The following is an 18,231-nucleotide window of genomic DNA, read 5'->3' as shown; positions in this document are numbered from 1 at the left end:
TGATAGGAGCAGACTACCAGAGGTGAGGATACTAGGGGGACCAGCCTGATAGGAGCAGACTACCAGAGGTGAGGATACTAGAGGGACCAGCCTGATGGGAGCAGACTACCAGAGGTGAGGATACTAGGGGGACCAGCCTGATGGGAGCAGACTACCAGAGGTGACGATACTAGGGGGACCAGCCTGATAGGAGCAGACTACCTCTCTCCTGTCTATCGTTAATATTTAATCTGTGGTGATCACTATGTAATACAACTCTATCTCTCTCCTTCCACCTTTCCTGTCTCTCTTTCCTCCGCCTCTCCCCCTTCTCCAGTGCTGTGGATCTGATTCGTCTAGGCGGAGGCCGTCTGCGTTTCCTGGTGGCCAAGTCAGACCTGGAGGTCTCAGAGAAGATCAGCGCTTCGTCCTGCTGACTGGAGGGAACGGCGGGAATCTCCAGGGAAACCGCTGCTCCCACAGCTCCACCAGGAGAGACTAGGAAGAGAGGAGATGGATTCCAGGGAACCGCTGCCCCTACAGCTCCACCAGGAGAGACGAGGAAGAGAGGAGATGGATTCCAGGGAACCGCTGCCCCCACAGCTCCACCAGGAGAGACGAGGAAGAGAGGAGATGGATTCCAGGGAACCGCTGCCCCTACAGCTCCACCAGGAGAGGCGAGGAAGAGAGGAGATGGATTCCAGGAAGATGGACAGATCCTGGAACGAGGAGATGGATTCCAGGAAGATGGACAGATCCTGGAACGAGGAGATACTCTCCTGGGAGAGAGACGGAGCTTTCCTTCAGTCCCTAGTATCACATGCACAGACACACACACATCAGCCTCATCCTCAGAACTCAGACGGTGATGGTTGGAAAAAAAACAACTGAAAATCCACAAATGAATCGATCAAAAGCACCAAAACACTCTGGGAAGACTCAGGAATTGATCAGGAGTTTTGCGACACGAGGAGTCAACAGACACCTTAAAAACCAGACAGACATTCTAACGTTCTCTACTGCGCTGTTACCACGGTAACACACGCCCTGCCTGGATTGGCGGAGGTACCGAGTAACCCCCCCCCCCCCACAACCCCCCCTGACTCTCATTGTCTCTGAGTATGACTGCCAAGGCATTCCGACCAATCACCTGCGAATAGTCAGTGATTTGAAGCTAAGTCTAACCAATCAGTCTCGAGCGTTAACCCGTTCCAGCCGGGGTTCTTTTAAAGCACAGTGGAGTTAGTTTGGGGTCTGATGCTCCTCCCCCTCCTGTCAACAATACAATGCTTTCAATCAAACATGTTGTGGGGAATAGACTCAGAAGCAGGTTCATGTGTGAACACGTCTTTATTCATATTATAACCAAGAGATTGTAGCTTTCTGATCTGTTCTTAAACCTGGGGCCACTGTTAAACAATCTGCTGACCGAACCATGATGAAGAATGAATAATTCATATTATAACCCAGAGATTAGCAGCTTTCTGATCTGTTCTTAAACCTGGGGCCACTGTTAAACAATCTGCTGACCGAACCATTGAGATTCAATGGGGAAATGTCCCATAATGATGATGTTGGCCTCTCATTGACTGTATATACATGGTATGTACTAACTGCGTGGTTATATGTACATATCAATGTGCCCTTCCACACTCTGTGTGGAGGACTGTTGGAGTGATATGCTCTATTGAAGAATGTTGTGGTGACGAATGTTGTGATGTTCTTATGAAGAATGTTGTGGTGTTCTATTGAAGAATGTTGTGATGTTCTATTGAAGAATGTTGTGATGTTCTGATGAAGAATGTTCTGATAAAGAATGTTGTGGTGTTCTATTGAAGAATGTTGTGATGTTCTATTGAAGAATGTTGTGACGTTCTATTGAAGAATGTTGTGATGTTCTATTGAAGAATATTGTGACGTTCTATTGTTCTGAAAGAATGTCATCATGAACCCTGTTTATAGCTGATGCTAACCTGTGTCCTGGTCTCGTCCACATTTCTAGACCATTAGAAGATTAGTGTTCAGCACTTTCTGACCGCCTCCGCAGGTTGTTCTGAGGGCAGCTCCGACCTCTAGGGAACTGGCAGAACAAAGCCATTGGTTGGATGAAAATTCAGTGACATGTCAGTGGGCGGGGTTTACAGGCGAGAGTCAAATAAGAAAAGGCCTTGGGTGGTAGGTTGCCACAAGTTCTCATTTACAACTGTGACCTGGCCAAGATAAAGCAAAGCAGTGCAACACAAACAACAACACACAGTTACACATGGAATAAACAAACATACAGTCAATAATACAGTAGAAAAAGTCTATATACAGTGTGTGTAAATGAGGTAGGATAAGGGAGGTAAGGCGATAAATTCAGTTCGTTCCAGTCATTGGCAGCAGAGAACTGGAAGGAAAGGCGGCCAAAGGAGGAATTGGCTTTGGGGGTGACCAGTGAGATATACCTGCTGGGACGCGTGCTACGGGTGGGTGCTGCTATGGCGACCAGCGAGCTGAGATAAGGCGGGGCTTTACCTAGCAAAGACTTATAGATGACCTGGAGCCAGTGGGTTTGGCGTTGAATATGAAGCGAGGGCCAGCCAACGAGAGAATACAGGTCGCAGTGCTGGGTAGTATATGGGGCTTTGGTGACAAAACGTATGGCACTGTGATAGACTGCATCCAATTTAGAGTGTTGGAGGCTATTTTGTAAATTACATCGCCGAAGTCAAGGATCGGTAGGATAGTCAGTTTTACGAGGGTATGTTTGGCAGCGTGAGTGAAGGAGGCTTTGTTGCGAAATAGGAATGCCGATTCTAGATTTAATTTTGGATTGGAGATGCATAATGTGAGTCTGGAAGGAGAGTTTACAGTCTAACCAGACACCCAGGTATTTGTAGTTGTCCACGTATTCTAAGTCAGAACCGTCCAGAGTAGTGATGCTGGACCGGCGGGCAGGTATGGGCAATGTTGTCCTCTGATGGCCCAGTGGACAAGGCCTCTGATGGCCCAGTGGACAAGGCCTCTGATGGCCCAGTGGACAAGGCATCTGATGGCCCAGTGGACAAGGCCTCTGATGGCCCAGTGGACAAGGCCTCTGATGGCCCAGTGGACAAGGCCTCTGATGGCCCAGTAGACAAGGCCCAGTGACAAGGCCTCTGATGGCCCAGTGGACAAGGCCTCTGATGGCCCAGTGGACAAGGCCTCTGATGGCCCAGTGGACAAGGCATCTGATGGCCCAGTGGACAAGGCCTCTGATGGCCCAGTGGACAAGGCCTCTGATGGCCCAGTGGACAAGGCCTCTGATGGCCCAGTGGACAAGGCCCAGTGGACAAGGCCTCTGATGGCCCAGTGGACAAGGCCCAGTGGACAAGGCCCAGTGGACAAGGCCTCTGATGGCCCAGTGGACAAGGCCCAGTGGAATAGGAACTAGAAGGTCACAGGTTCTAATCTTACCGATGTTTATTTCAGCATAAAGCTGATACCTAGAGTCAATAGTGCCCCCCCCCAACAATGATTTGAACGTTTAATAATCCAGATCTCTTAACATAAAGATACGTCTCCCTGACTAACTCGGCAGCTGGTCGGAAAGATCAGATCACAAGATCGGATCAGATCACAAGATCAGATCACAAGATCAGATCACAAGATCAGATCACAAGATCGCTTCTTTAAAAAAATAAAAAAAATCATCCACACCTGGGGGAAAATAAATGAATAATGTAGGTACAATCAGAATGTGGAGAAGATCAGGACACATGTGAGCACCAGGTATAAAACAGGCCCTGAAGGAGTTAAAGCCAATATCCTCATGTGCGTCGGTCGACACACCAGTGACATCATTATTTAACCTTGTATTTGTACTTCATAGTGTTAATGGTTTGTACCAGTCCTTGTTTCATACAAGCAGCATGTCTCCGATCTGATGACTTTTCAATATTTATACTCTTAAGCACCACAGGATTATTGACTATTTAATAAACTGTTGACAGGAAGTGACAACGTCTCTTTGTCCTCATTCTTTGAGAAAAAAAAAAAGAAGTAAACTAGAAGGGTCGGGATTCAATGTAAGATGTGTTCTAGCCGCACGGCTCACGATGAGGCACTTTGAAGGGTCACTTGTACAGCTGCCTTGTACCGCTGCCTTGTACCGCTGCCTTGTACCGCTGCCTTGTACAGCGTTTAACGTGAATCTCCGCAGACATCTTGGAAAACGCCTTTAAAAAAATGCCAGGTTTTCAGCTGTATAAGTGATGTGCGCTATAGTTCATGTAAAAAATTAAAAAAAATGTTTTTTTAAAAAGACTGCTGGACACAGCAGATCAACGAGATAATTTTATTTGTGCTACAACTTTTTTTTTTTTAAACAGATCAAACATTTTAAAATACATTTTTTACTTTTTATTCTCAAAAAACAAAACAAAAAACGATTTAATAGAATAGCAAAAATACTTTCAGCAAAACGCCTAACATGGTCTCAACCCACCTTGAAATAGCTTTCGTTTAGCAGTGTTTCTTATTTATTTATTTTATGTTGTTTTTTTGTGCAACAATCATAGATTTTATATAAAGACTTGTGATCAGCAGATGAGAAAAACACCAAACGAGGGGTGAAAAACAACATTGTGAAGTGTTACATATTACCAGATTGTTACAAAAAATGATGTCCTGATTTAGTTCTAAACAGACAGGCTGAGGAATAGAACCTACAGAACCTAGTACATTCCATCAGTAGAACCACCTCTGGACCAGCACTCTACTGCCGAGACGAGAACACTAGGGGCGGGACAACTACCAGGCTACAGCAGACACTACAGAGTCAGAGAGAAACAGGAGGGTGAGGAGTCAAACAGGACAGAGTCAGAGAGAAACAGGAGGGTGAGGAGAGAAACAGGAGGGTGAGAGTCAGAGAAAGGGTGAGGAGTCAGAGAGAAACAGGAGGGTGAGGAGTCAGAGAGAAACAGGAGGGTGAGGAGTCAGAGAGAAACAGGAGGGTGAGGAGTCAGAGAGAAACAGGAGGGTGAGGAGTCAGAGAGAAACAGGAGGGTGAGGAGTCAGAGAGAAACAGGAGGGTGAGGAGTCAGAGAGAAACAGGAGGGTGAGGAGTCAGAGAGAACAGGAGGGTGAGGAGTCAGAGAGAAACAGGAGGGTGAGGAGTCAGAGAGAAACAGGAGGGTGAGGAGTCAGAGAGAAACAGGAGGGTGAGGAGTCAGAGAGAAACAGGAGGGTGAGGAGTCAGAGAGAAACAGGAGGGTGAGGAGTCAGAGAGAAACAGGAGGGTGAGGAGTCAGAGAGAAACAGGAGGGTGAGAGAGTCAGAGAGAAACAGGAGGGTGAGGAGTCAGAGAGAGAAACAGGAGGGTGAGGAGTCAGAGAGAAACAGGAGGGTGAGGAGTCAGAGAGAAACAGGAGGGTGAGGAGTCAGAGAGAAACAGGAGGGTGAGGAGTCAGAGAGAAACAGGAGGGTGAGGAGTCAGAGAGAAACAGGAGGGTGAGGAGTCAGAGAGAAACGGAGGGTGAGGAGTCAGAGAGAAACAGGAGGGTGAGGAGTCAGAGAGAAACAGGAGGGTGAGGAGTCAGAGAGAACAGGAGGGTGAGGAGTCAGAGAGAAACAGGAGGGTGAGGAGTCAGAGAGAAACAGGAGGGTGAGGAGTCCAACAGGAGGGTGAGGAGTCAGAGAGAAACAGGAGGGTGAGGAGTCAGAGAGAAACAGGAGGGTGAGGAGTCAAACAGGAGGGTGAGGAGTCAAACAGGAGGGTGAGGAGTCCAACAGGAGGGTGAGGAGTCCAACAGGAGGGTGAGGAGTCAAACAGGACAGTTAGATTATTATTATGTATTTTTTTAAGTTATAAATTGTAGCTGTGTAGTTAAGTTGAGTTGGTCCCACCTTTCAATTCCCCTGACAAAAAAGGTTCTTCCTGCTTACAGAGTATCACAGTCTTGTTTATTCTGTAACGTTGCAGAGAGAGAAGCACGTTTCAGATCAGGACATGGGGTTTGTTGACTTGTAGGGAAGGGAGATGGAGTTATAACCTTCTGGAGGTCTGCAGTAGTGCACTATGTAGGGTACAGGATGCCATTAGGGAAGCAGACTTTCCAGAAGGTTCTACCTCCTTCCCTGCAAGTCACAAACACCATGTCCCGATCTGAAACGCGCTTCTCTCTCTGCAACGTTACAAAATAAAAGTCCTGTTCTGAAGCAGTCTGCAACATTACAAAATAAAAGTCCTGTTCTGAAGCAGTCTGCAACATTACAAAATAAAAGTCTTCCTACCTAACATTAAAAGCATTCTTTAAATGTTAAAAGTAAAAGTTCCCTAGATAAAACAACAAAAAATTAGAAATATTTAAGGCTTTTTAAAGGGATAAAATTATAATGCTAAAATATTAAACTGTACACACAGCTGAGAACAACACCTGGGGTCACACAGCTGAGATCCACACCTGGGGTCACACAGCTGAGATCCACACCTGGGGTCACACAGCTGAGATCCACACCCAGTGTCACACAGCTGAGATCCACACCCGGGGTCACACAGCTGAGATCCACACCTGGGGTCACACAGCTGAGATCCACACCCAGTGTCACACAGCTGAGATCCACACCCGGGGTCACACAGCTGAGATCCACACCTGGGGTCACACAGCTGAGATCCACACCTGGGGTCACACAGCTGAGATCCACACCTGGGGTCACACAGCTGAGATCCACACCTGGGGTCACACAGCTGAGATCCACAGAGTAGTAGAGTATTATAGTATCATATCAGCATCAGTATCATAACACCTGTGTGACCCAGGTGTGGTATACAGTATTATAGTATAGTACAGAGTATTATAGTATAGTACAGAGTAGTATAGTACAGAGTATTATAGTATAGTACAGAGTATTATAGTATAGTACAGAGTATTATAGTATAGTACAGAGTATTATAGTATAGTACAGAGTATTATAGTATAGTACAGAGTATTATAGTACAGAGTATTATAGTATAGTACAGAGTATTATAGTACAGAGTATTATAGTATAGCACAGAGTATTATAGTACAGAGTATTATAGTATAGTACAGAGTATTATAGTACAGAGTATTATAGTATAGTACAGAGTAGTATAGTACAGAGTATTATAGTACATAGTATTATAGTATAGTACCGAGTATTATAGTACAGAGTAGTATAGTACAGAGTATTATAGTATAGTACAGAGTATTATAGTATAGTACAGAGTATTATAGTATAGTACAGAGTATTATAGTATAGTACAGAGTATTATAGTATAGTACAGAGTATTATAGTATAGTACAGAGTATTATAGTATAGTACAGAGTATTATAGTATAGTACAGAGTATTATAGTACAGAGTATTATAGTATAGTACAGAGTATTATAGTACAGAGTATTATAGTATAGTACAGAGTATTATAGTATAGTACAGAGTATTATAGTACAGAGTATTATAGTATAGTACAGAGTATTATAGTACAGAGTATTTGCAGTGTGTCGTTGACCCAGGTTAGAACTCAGCACCTTCAACGATGAAATTAAACACAATCAGATCGTCTAAATTAGATTAGCCTCCTCCCTCCTCTCCTCTTTCTGCCCTCCTCTCCTCCGAACACACACCGGGTCCTGCAGGGCCCCTCCTCTCCTCCGCTAGAGAGCAGGAGAACACACATCGGGTCCTGCAGGGCCCCTCCCCTCCTGAGCCACAGTGTCTGCTGGTCCTTACCTCAAACCTAAAGCAGTACACTATGTTGGGAGTAGGGCTCTGGTCTGAAGCAGTACACTATGTTGGGAGTAGGGCTCTGGTCTGAAGCAGTACACTATGTTGGGAGTAGGGCTCTGGTCTGAAGCAGTACACTATGTTGGGAGTAGGGCTCTGGTCTGAAGCAGTACACTATGTTGGGAGTAGGGCTCTGGTCTGAAGCAGTACACTATGTTGGGAGTAGGGCTCTGGTCTGAAGCAGTACACTATGTTGGGAGTAGGGCTCTGGTCTGAAGCAGTACACTATGTTGGGAGTAGGGCCCTGGTCTGAAGCAGTACACTATGTTGGGAGTAGGGCTCTGGTCTGAAGCAGTACACTATGTTGGGAGTAGGGCTCTGGTCTGAAGCAGTACACTATGTTGGGAGTAGGGCTCTGGTCTGAAGCAGTACACTATGTTGGGAGTAGGGCTCTGGTCTGAAGCAGTACACTATGTTGGGAGTAGGGCTCTGGTCTGAAGCAGTACACTATGTTGGGAGTAGGGCTCTGGTCTGAAGCAGTACACTATGTTGGGAGTAGGGCTCTGGTCTGAAGCAGTACACTATGTTGGGAGTAGGGCTCTGGTCTGAAGCAGTACACTATGTTGGGAGTAGGGCTCTGGTCTGAAGCAGGACCCAGGGGTCAGAGGGTGAACCAGCAGACACTGGGACCCAGGGGTCAGAGGGTGAACCAGCAGACACTGGGACCCAGGGGTCAGATGGTTCACCCAGAGAGGCTCCTCCTCCTCCTCTAGACACCAGGTCAGGGGTTGAACCAGCAGACACTGGGACCCAGGGGTCAGACTGGTGAGATGGTTCACCCAGAGAGGCTCCCCTCCTCCTCCTCCTCTAGACACCAGGTCAAGGGGTTAGAGTTCAGCAGTTCTACTTTCTGTTGTCGTGTGGCTGAGAACTCATGGCCACGATGACTGGCTGCTGAATGGGGGGAGGAGCCGCCTCGTCCTCCTCCATCTTAGGCCTCTTAGCCTGGGGGTCGCCTGGCACCTCCGGCCCAACATCAGGACCCGCGCTGGGCTGTCTGCTCACCAGGACTGGGGGGGAGCTGGAGGCCTGGGCTGCCAGGATCTGGAGAGGACTGGTCAGAGCTGGAGGTGGGGATGGGAGGGAGGGGAGGTGAGGAAGAGGAGAGAGGAAGGACAGAGTCAATACAACACCACAATGAGACATAACTCACCATGCATCAAATGACATTAACATACCAACCACGTCAACAACAAAAAACAACACCGGTTGCTAAGGTAGCCGTACCGTAAGCGTTGGCGACGCCGGTAGCCGTGGCGACGGCGGTGTGTTTGCCGTTCTGAGTGACAGGGCGGACAGGAAGTTGGTGCAGCCCCAGAGATAGGCCACGCCCCTCTGACCCCTGACCCCCCTGTTGAGCTCCCTCCAACGACTGGATCACTCGCTCCCTGTTCTGCTGCTGCGTGTCTGGGGGAGAAACGTATTAATATCCTGAACACCAATATAAACCACCAATATAAACCACCAATATAAACCACCAATATAAACCACCACCAATATAAACCACCAATATAAACCACCAATATAAAAACTACTGCAAAAGTGCTGATTTCTATAAAATTTTGTGAACAAATTTGTTTACGTCGCTGTTAGTGAGCCTTTCTCCTTTGCCAAGATAATCCATCCACCTGACAGGTGTGGCATGTCAAGAAGCCGATTAAACGGCATGATCATTACACAGGTGCACCTTGTGCTGGGGACAATAAAAGGCCCCTCTAAAATGTGCAGTTTTGGTCACACATCACAACGCAACGCAACAGGCGTCTCAAGTTGAGGGAGCGTGCGATTGGCATGCTGACTGCAGGGAATGTCCGCCAGAGAATTTAATGTTCATTTCTCTGCCATGAGCCACCTCCAACGTGAGGAAGCCGGCCTCACAGGCCACGTGTAACCACGGCAGCCCAGGACCTCGTCACCCGCGGGATCGTCTGAGACCAGCCACTCGGACAGGTGATGAAACTGCACAACCAAATAATTTCTTCACAAACTGTCCGAAAAGGTCTCAGGGAAGCTCGTCTGCTCGTCGTCCTCACCAGGGTCTTGACCTGAGTGCAGTTCGCCGTCGTAACTGACTTCAGTATTCATTCATATTCTCACCTTCAAAGTCGTGCGATTGGCATGCTGACTGCAGGGAATGTCCGCCAGAGAATTGAATGTTAATTTCTCTACCATGAGCCACCTCCAACGTGATGAAGCCAAAATGGCCACAGGCCTCGCTGGAGAAGCCGTCACCTCATGTTTCAGCATGATAATGTACCAGAGCCCCATGTTGGGATCTGGACACAGTTCCTGGAAGATGAAAATGTCCCAGTTCTTCCACGGCCTGCAGACTCACCTTCATGTTTTAAAGTGACATATCTGTGTCTTTGTTCCCAGTCATGTGGAATCCATAGATTAGATGAATTTATTTCAGATGGACTAATTTCCTATGAACTGTAGCTTGAGTAAAACACACGGACACACACACACATATATATATATATATATACACACAGCAGCTGTGAAAAAGTAGTGAAAAAGTAGTATGTAAAGTACATGTCTGGGGGAGAAATATATTGGAAATTACTTTAGTTTTAAATATTGTTTTACTTATCACTTATTTTTCTTAAAACTGCATTGTTAGTCACCGTAAGGTGACACTACACCTGTTGACAAATACAATTTGATTTGGGTGAGAAATATGTAGAACATACAGTATTCAGACCATATAGATTCACATTTGCACAAATGCAAAAATACATTTTTTTTCTTTCTCATTATGGGGTAGTGTGTAAATAGACTATTTTTGTTGTATATATATATATAAGAATAAGGCTGTAACAAAATGTTGAAAAAGTCAAGGGGGTCTGAATACTTTCCCAGAAGGCACCGTTTATACACAGTATGCATCTGATCCCTATAAACCTTCAGCACAATACACTCGTGGAGATTTCAAAGGATTTGATTGGTGTAAGCAATATGGTTCCATTTCTACCTAGCCTATCAGAGGGCGAGGTAGAACTATTGCCATATTACTAATCACTGGTCAAATCCTCTCAGATTGTAGGGTCTAGGAGGGTTCATTTGGGATTGGGGTCACAATCTAGCCGTACCTCTCTGCTCGCCGGTGCCCTCTGCTCCCTGCTGGCCAGCGCCTGTATTACCACGACTCTGGCCCCCGCCGGGGGTGAGGATGTAGCCGTTTGGGGGGTGGGAGGCCGTAGCCGTGGTGACCAGACGGAGCATGGTGAGGGTGTTGGGGGGGCTCTGCAGCATGTGGAGGGTCTGTCCCCCAGCGACTCCGGGGCCCGAGAACAAGGCCAGGGGTTTACCCATCCCCGAGGGCAGGGGGTGGGGCGGGGCGGCCATGATCACAGGCTGGCCATGTACTGGAGAACCTGGGGGGGGGGGGACACAAACACTGTCTTTAGTTGTCTGAGCATCTGTAGATGCCTTCCTACCTGGGGAGCTCTGTATCTAGTGAGGAGGACAGGTTATGGTGTAGATGTGTCCCTACCTGGGGAGCTCTGTATCTAGTGAGGAGGACAGGTTATGGTGTAGATGTGTCCCTACCTGGGGAGCTCTGTATCTAGTGAGGACAGGTTATGGTGTAGATGTGTCCCTACCTGGGGAGCTCTGTATCTAGTGAGGAGGACAGGTTATGGTGTAGATGTGTCCCTACCTGGGGAGCTCTGTATCTAGTGAGGACAGTTTATGGTGTAGATGTGTCCCTACCTGGGGAGCTCTGTATCTAGTGAGGAGGACAGGTTATGGTGTAGATGTGTTCCTACCTGGGGAGCTCTGTATCTAGTGAGGAGGACAGGTTATGGTGTAGATGTGTCCCTACCTGGGGAGCTCTGTATCTAGTGAGGAGGACAGGTTATGGTGTAGATGTGTCCCTACCTGGGGAGCTCTGTATCTAGTGAAGAGGGCAGGTTATGGTGTAGATGTGTCCCTACCTGTGGAGCTCTGTATCTAGTGAGGACAGGTTATGGTGTAGATGTGTCCCTACCTGGGGAGCTCTGTATCTAGTAAGGACAGGTTATGGTGTAGATGTGTCCCTACCTGGGGAGCTCTGTATCTAGTGAGGAGGACAGGTTATGGTGTAGATGTGTCCCTACCTGGGGAGCTCTGTATCTAGTGAGGACAGGTTATGGTGTAGATGTGTTCCTACCTGGGGAGCTCTGTATCTAGTGAGGAGGACAGGTTATGGTGTAGATGTGTCCCTACCTGGGGAGCTCTGTATCTAGTGAGGACAGGTTATGGTGTAGATGTGTCCCTACCTGGGGAGCTCTGTATCTAGTGAGGACAGGTTATGGTGTAGATGTGTCCCTACCTGGGGAGCTCTGTATCTAGTGAAGAGGACAGGTTATGGTGTAGATATGTCCCTACCTGGGGAGCTCTGTATCTAGTGAGGAGGACAGGTTATGGTGTAGATGTGTCCCTACCTGGGGAGCTCTGTATCTAGTGAAGAGGGCAGGTTATGGTGTAGATGTGTCCCTATCTGGGAGCTCTGTATCTAGTGAGGACAGGTTATGGTGTAGATGTGTCCCTACCTGGGGAGCTCTGTATCTAGTGAGGAGGACAGGTTATGGTGTAGATGTGTCCCTACCTGGGGAGCTCTGTATCTAGTGAGGAGGACAGGTTATGGTGTAGATGTGTCCCTACCTGGGGCGCTCTGTATCTAGTGAGGACAGGTTATGGTGTAGATGTGTCCCTACCTGGGGAGCTCTGTATCTAGTGAGGAGGACACGTTATGGTGTAAATGTGTCCCTAACTGGGGCGCTCTGTATCTAGTGAGGACAGGTTATGGTGTAGATGTGTCCCTACCTGGGGAGCTCTGTATCTAGTGAGGAGGGCAGGTTATGGTGTAGATGTGTCCCTACCTGGGGAGCTCTGTATCTAGTGAGGACAGGTTATGGTGTAGATGTGTCCCTACCTGGGGAGCTCTGTATCTAGTGAGGACAGGTTATGGTGTAGATGTGTCCCTACCTGGGGAGCTCTGTATCTAGTGAGGAGGACAGGTTATGGTGTAGATGTGTCCCTACCTGGGGAGCTCTGTATCTAGTGAGGACAGGTTATGGTGTAGATGTGTCCCTACCTGGGGAGCTCTGTATCTAGTGAGGAGGACAGGTTATGGTGTAGATGTGTCCCTACCTGGGGAGCTCTGTATCTAGTGAGGACAGGTTATGGTGTAGATGTGTCCCTACCTGGGGAGCTCTGTATCTAGTGAGGAGGACAGGTTATGGTGTAGATGTGTCCCTACCTGGGGAGCTCTGTATCTAGTGGGGAGGCCAGTTTGTGGTGTAGATGCCTTCCTACCTGGGGCGCTCTGTGTATATCTGTACTCTGGTACGGAGGCCAGTTTGTGAGCGAGGTCGTGGTGGTGAGACAGCGGAGATCCCTCTCTAGAGAGACACTCTGGGGTCTGAAGACCACTGGAGGGAGGGGAAAGGAGACCCTGGTGGGTGGGGGAGGCTGGGGCACTCCTAGAGAGGGGGAATGGTTAGGGCATTAACACACGGCAAACACAACACCCTCCAGCGAAACACACCACCCTCTCCTCTCAGACTGAGAATGGGACTTTTCATAAGGTGAGAGCGAACACACACTCCAGGATTGTTTCAGACACACACCTTACTGAGAGAGAGACTTACTTTGTTCTATCCAATTAAACGGGAGCAGAAGAAGAGAGAGGAGAGAGTTAAACAGAAAGACAGATTATAACTGTTGAACTGACAGAGAGGACAGAGAGGAGAGACAGAGAGAGAGGAGAGGACAGAGAGGAGAGACAGAGAGGAGAGACAGAGGAGAGGACAGAGAGAGAGTTAAACAGAAAGACAGATTATAACTGTTGAACTGACAGAGAGGACAGAGAGGAGAGACAGAGAGAGAGAGACAGAGAGGAGAGGACAGAGAGAGAGGAGAGGACAGAGAGAGGAGAGACAGAGAGAGAGAGACAGAGAGAGAGAGACAGAGAGGAGAGGACAGAGAGAGAGGAGAGGACAGAGAGAGAGGAGAGGAGAGGACAGAGAGGAGAGACAGAGAGAGAGAGACAGAGAGGAGAGGACAGAGAGAGAGGAGAGAGGAGAGGAGAGACAGAGAGAGAGAGACAGAGAGGAGAGGACAGAGAGAGAGTTAAACAGAAAGACAGATTATAACTGTTGAACTGACAGAGGACAGAGAGGAGAGACAGAGAGAGAGGAGAGGACAGAGAGGAGAGGACAGAGAGAGAGAGAGAGAGGACAGAGAGAGTTAAACAGAAAGACAGATTATAACTGTTGAACTGACAGAGAGGAGAGGACAGAGAGGAGAGACAGAGAGAGAGAGACAGAGGCAGAAACAGACAGATTATAACTGTTTAACTGACAGAGAGGACAGAGAGGAGAGGACAGAGAGAGAGTTAAACAGAAAGACAGATTATAACTGTTGAACTGACAGAGGACAGAGAGGAGAGACAGAGAGAGAGGAGAGGACAGAGAGGAGAGGACAGAGAGAGTTAAACAGAAAGACAGATTATAACTGTTGAACTGACAGAGAGGAGAGGAGAGGACAGAGAGGAGAGACAGAGAGGAGAGACAGAGAGAGAGAGACAGAGAGAGAGAGAGAGAGAGAGAGAGAGAGACAGAGGCAGAAACAGACAGATTATAACTGTTTAACTGACAGAGGACAGAGAGGAGAGGACAGAGAGAGAGAGGACAGAGAGAGAGAGGACAGAGGCAGAAACAGACAGATTATAACTGTTGAACTGCGGGTTTACAGGTCAATACATCAAGGAGGGTCTGAAGAGAAGCTACTGTGTGTGCAGGCTTTTACTACAACCCTGCACTATAACACACCTGGTTATACTAACAGTTGCTCTTCACGAACTTGATTAGCTAGAGGTCAGGGTTCAGGGGTCGTACCTGGACGAGAGCGGTCCGAACGGTGTGCGGAAGCAGGCCACGCCCCTCTGCCGTCTCTTCCTGAAGGCTTGTTCCACCAGCTTGCCCTCGGAGGCCGAGTCCACGCGCCAGAAACTACCTTTCCCAGGCTCCTCCTGGCTACGAGCCACCTTCAGGAAGTAACGGTTCAGAGACAGGTTGTGGCGGATCGAGTTCTGGGAACAGAGGAAGGGGAGGAGAGTTGGTGATACTTCGGAGAGAGAACACAACATTACATCACAAACCTAGTTACCTGGTAGTAGGGGTAGGTGATGTGTCTAGTTACCTGGTAGTAGGGGTAGGTGATGTGTCTAGTTACCTGGTAGTAGGGGTAGGTGACGTGTCTAGTTACCTGGTAGTAGGGGTAGGGGTAGGTGATGTGTCTAGTTACCTGGTAGTAGGGGTAGGTGATGTGTCTAGTTACCTGGTAGTAGGGGTAGGTGATGTGTCTAGTTACCTGGTAGTAGGGGTAGGTGACGTGTCTAGTTACCTGGTAGTAGTGGTAGGTGATGTGTCTAGTTACCTGGTAGTAGGGGTAGGTGATGTGTCTAGTTACCTGGTAGTAGGGGTAGGGGTAGGTGATGTGTCTAGTTACCTGGTAGTAGTAGTAGGGGTAGGTGATGTGTCTAGTTACCTGGTAGTAGGGGTAGGTGATGTGTCTAGTTACCTGGTAGTAGGGGTAGGTGATGTGTCTAGTTACCTGGTAGTAGGGGTAGGTGATGTGTCTAGTTACCTGGTAGTAGTGGTAGGTGATGTGTCTAGTTACCTGGTAGTAGTAGTAGGGGTAGGTGATGTGTCTAGTTACCTGGTAGTAGTAGTAGGGGTAGGTGATGTGTCTAGTTACCTGGTAGTAGTGGTAGGTGATGTGTCTAGTTACCTGGTAGTAGGGGTAGGTGATGTGTCTAGTTACCTGGTAGTAGGGGTAGGTGATGTGTCTAGTTACCTGGTAGTAGGGGTAGGTGATGTGTCTAGTTACCTGGTAGTAGGGGTAGGTGACGTGTCTAGTTACCTGGTAGTAGGGGTAGGTGATGTGTCTAGTTACCTGGTAGTAGGGGTAGGTGACATGTCTAGTTACCTGGTAGTAGGGGTAGGTGACGTGTCTAGTTACCTGGTAGTAGGGGTAGGTGATGTGTCTAGTTACCTGGTAGTAGGGGTAGGTGATGTGTCTAGTTACCTGGTAGTAGGGGTAGGTGATGTGTCTAGTTACCTGGTAGTAGGGGTAGGTGATGTGTCTAGTTACCTGGTAGTAGGGGTAGGTGATGTGTCTAGTTACCTGGTAGTAGGGGTAAGTGACGTGTCTAGTTACCTGGTAGTAGTGGTAGGTGATGTGTCTAGTTACCTGGTAGTAGGGGTAGGTGATGTGTCTAGTTACCTGGTAGTAGGGGTAGGGGTAGGTGATGTGTCTAGTTACCTGGCAGTAGTAGTAGGGGTAGGTGATGTGTCTAGTTACCTGGTAGTAGTAGTAGGGGTAGGTGATGTGTCTAGTTACCTGGTAGTAGTGGTAGGTGATGTGTCTAGTTACCTGGTAGTAGTAGTAGGGGTAGGTGATGTGTCTAGTTACCTGGTAGTAGTGGTAGGTGATGTGTCTAGTTACCTGGTAGTAGTGGTAGGTGATGTGTCTAGTTACCTGGTAGTAGTGGTAGGTGATGTGTCTAGTTACCTGGTAGTAGTGGTAGGTGATGTGTCTAGTTACCTGGTAGTAGGGGTAGGTGATGTGTCTAGTTACCTGGTAGTAGGGGTAGGTGATGTGTCTAGTTACCTGGTAGTAGGGGTAGGTGATGTGTCTAGTTACCTGGTAGTAGGGGTAGGTGACGTGTCTAGTTACCTGGTAGTAGGGGTAGGTGATGTGTCTAGTTACCTGGTAGTAGGGGTAGGTGACGTGTCTAGTTACCTGGTAGTAGGGGTAGGTGATGTGTCTAGTTACCTGGTAGTAGGGGTAGGTGATGTGTCTAGTTACCTGGTAGTAGGGGTAGGTGATGTGTCTAGTTACCTGGTAGTAGGGGTAGGTGATGTGTCTAGTTACCTGGTAGTAGGGGTAGGTGATGTGTCTAGTTACCTGGTAGTAGTAGTAGGGGTAGGTGACGTGTCTAGTTACCTGGTAGTAGTAGTAGGGGTAGGTGACGTGTCTAGTTACCTGGTAGTAGGGGTAGGTGATGTGTCTAGTTACCTGGTAGTAGGGGTAGGTGATGTGTCTAGTTACCTGGTAGTAGGGGTAGGGGTAGGTGATGTGTCTAGTTACCTGGTAGTAGGGGTAGGTGATGTGTCTAGTTACCTGGTAGTAGGGGTAGGGGTAGGTGATGTGTCTAGTTACCTGGTAGTAGGGGTAGGTGACGTGTCTAGTTACCTGGTAGTAGGGGTAGGGGTAGGTGATGTGTCTAGTTACCTGGTAGTAGGGGTAGGGGTAGGTGATGTGTCTAGTTACCTGGTAGTAGGGGTAGGTGATGTGTCTAGTTACCTGGTAGTAGGGGTAGGTGACGTGTCTAGTTACCTGGTAGTAGGGGTAGGTGATGTGTCTAGTTACCTGGTAGTAGGGGTAGGTGATGTGTCTAGTTACCTGGTAGTAGGGGTAGGTGATGTGTCTAGTTACCTGGTAGTAGGGGTAGGTGATGTGTCTAGTTACCTGGTAGTAGGGGTAGGTGATGTGTCTAGTTACCTGGTAGTAGGGGTAGGTGACGTGTCTAGTTACCTGGTAGTAGTAGTAGGGGTAGGTGACGTGTCTAGTTACCTGGTAGTAGGGGTAGGTGATGTGTCTAGTTACCTGGTAGTAGGGGTAGGTGATGTGTCTAGTTACTGGTAGTAGGGGTAGGTGATGTGTCTAGTTACCTGGTAGTAGGGGTAGGTGACGTGTCTAGTTACCTGGTAGTAGTAGTAGGGGTAGGTGACGTGTCTAGTTACCTGGTAGTAGTAGTAGGGGTAGGTGACGTGTCTAGTTACCTGGTAGTAGGGGTAGGTGATGTGTCTAGTTACCTGGTAGTAGGGGTAGGTGATGTGTCTAGTTACCTGGTAGTAGGGGTAGGGGTAGGTGATGTGTCTAGTTACCTGGTAGTAGGGGTAGGGGTAGGTGATGTGTCTAGTTACCTGGTAGTAGGGGTAGGGGTAGGTGATGTGTCTAGTTACCTGGTAGTAGGGGTAGGTGACGTGTCTAGTTACCTGGTAGTAGGGGTAGGGGTAGGTGATGTGTCTAGTTACCTGGTAGTAGGGGTAGGGGTAGGTGATGTGTCTAGTTACCTGGTAGTAGGGGTAGGGGTAGGTGATGTGTCTAGTTACCTGGTAGTAGGGGTAGGTGATGTGTCTAGTTACCTGGTGGTAGGGGTAGGGGTAGGTGATGTGTCTAGTTACCTGGTAGTAGGGGTAGGTGATGTGTCTAGTTACCTGGTAGTAGGGGTAGGTGACGTGTCTAGTTACCTGGTAGTAGGGGTAGGTGACGTGTCTAGTTACCTGGTAGTAGGGGTAGGTAATGTGTCTAGTTACCTGGTAGTAGGGGTAGGTAATGTGTCTAGTTACCTGGTAGTAGGGGTAGGTAACGTGTCTAGTTACCTGGTAGTAGTAGTAGGGGTAGGTGATGTGTCTAGTTACCTAGTAGTA

General features: G+C 48.1%; 3 protein-coding genes across 4 annotated transcripts in view; 1 reads left to right on the top strand and 2 right to left on the bottom strand.

Annotated features, from left to right (window-relative positions):
* LOC116372105 (ras-associating and dilute domain-containing protein-like) overlaps positions 1–863 on the top strand; it is a 77,240-nt gene extending 76,377 nt beyond the window's left edge. Inside the window, 1 exon segment of the mRNA XM_031821194.1 lies at positions 317–863. Within this exon segment, the coding sequence (XP_031677054.1) occupies positions 317–416 (100 nt within the window). The 3' untranslated portion in view covers positions 417–863.
* A 3,854-nt stretch (positions 864–4,717) lies between these two features.
* LOC116372099 (keratin-associated protein 5-4-like) lies at positions 4,718–7,637 on the bottom strand. Its single transcript, XM_031821185.1, has 3 exons — positions 7,585–7,637; positions 6,405–6,674; positions 4,718–4,772 (listed from the first exon to the last, which is right to left on the bottom strand). Exons 1-3 carry the CDS (start codon positions 7,635–7,637, stop codon positions 4,718–4,720), a joined length of 378 nt encoding a protein of 125 aa, XP_031677045.1.
* A 594-nt stretch (positions 7,638–8,231) lies between these two features.
* The window catches only part of LOC109877410 (forkhead box protein K1), a 28,001-nt gene continuing 18,001 nt past the window's right edge, over positions 8,232–18,231 (bottom strand). The window contains exons 5-10 of one of the 2 annotated variants that reach the window (XM_031821186.1): positions 14,629–14,822; positions 13,381–13,386; positions 13,046–13,212; positions 10,837–11,121; positions 8,972–9,151; positions 8,232–8,808 (exon numbers count right to left, since the gene is read on the bottom strand). In XM_031821186.1, the coding sequence (XP_031677046.1) occupies positions 8,588–8,808; positions 8,972–9,151; positions 10,837–11,121; positions 13,046–13,212; positions 13,381–13,386; positions 14,629–14,822 (1,053 nt within the window). In that variant the 3' untranslated portion in view covers positions 8,232–8,587. The remainder of the gene's footprint in view (positions 8,809–8,971; positions 9,152–10,836; positions 11,122–13,045; positions 13,213–13,380; positions 13,387–14,628; positions 14,823–18,231) is intronic. The other variant, XM_031821187.1, reaches the window with a different exon arrangement.

This window comes from Oncorhynchus kisutch, unplaced genomic scaffold (assembly GCF_002021735.2).
Source record: "Oncorhynchus kisutch isolate 150728-3 unplaced genomic scaffold, Okis_V2 scaffold3917, whole genome shotgun sequence".
NCBI classification, from domain to species: Eukaryota; Metazoa; Chordata; class Actinopteri; order Salmoniformes; family Salmonidae; genus Oncorhynchus; species Oncorhynchus kisutch.
This window is presented reverse-complemented; position numbering and strand designations above follow the sequence as displayed.

What these genes read in the sequence shown, in the direction of transcription:
- LOC116372099 (XM_031821185.1), bottom strand. Translation starts at nt 7,637, where the DNA reads ATGTGTGTTCTCCTGCTCTCTAGCGGAGGAGAGGAGGGGCCCTGCAGG. An exon ending in GAGGGGCCCTGCAGGACCCG is followed by an intron (nt 6,675 to 7,584) that starts GTGTGTGTTCGG and finishes GTGTGACCCCAG; the next exon opens with GTGTGGATCTCAGCTGTGTG. An exon ending in TCTCAGCTGTGTGACCCCAG is followed by an intron (nt 4,773 to 6,404) that starts GTGTGGATCTCA and finishes CTGACTCTGTAG; the next exon opens with TGTCTGCTGTAGCCTGGTAG.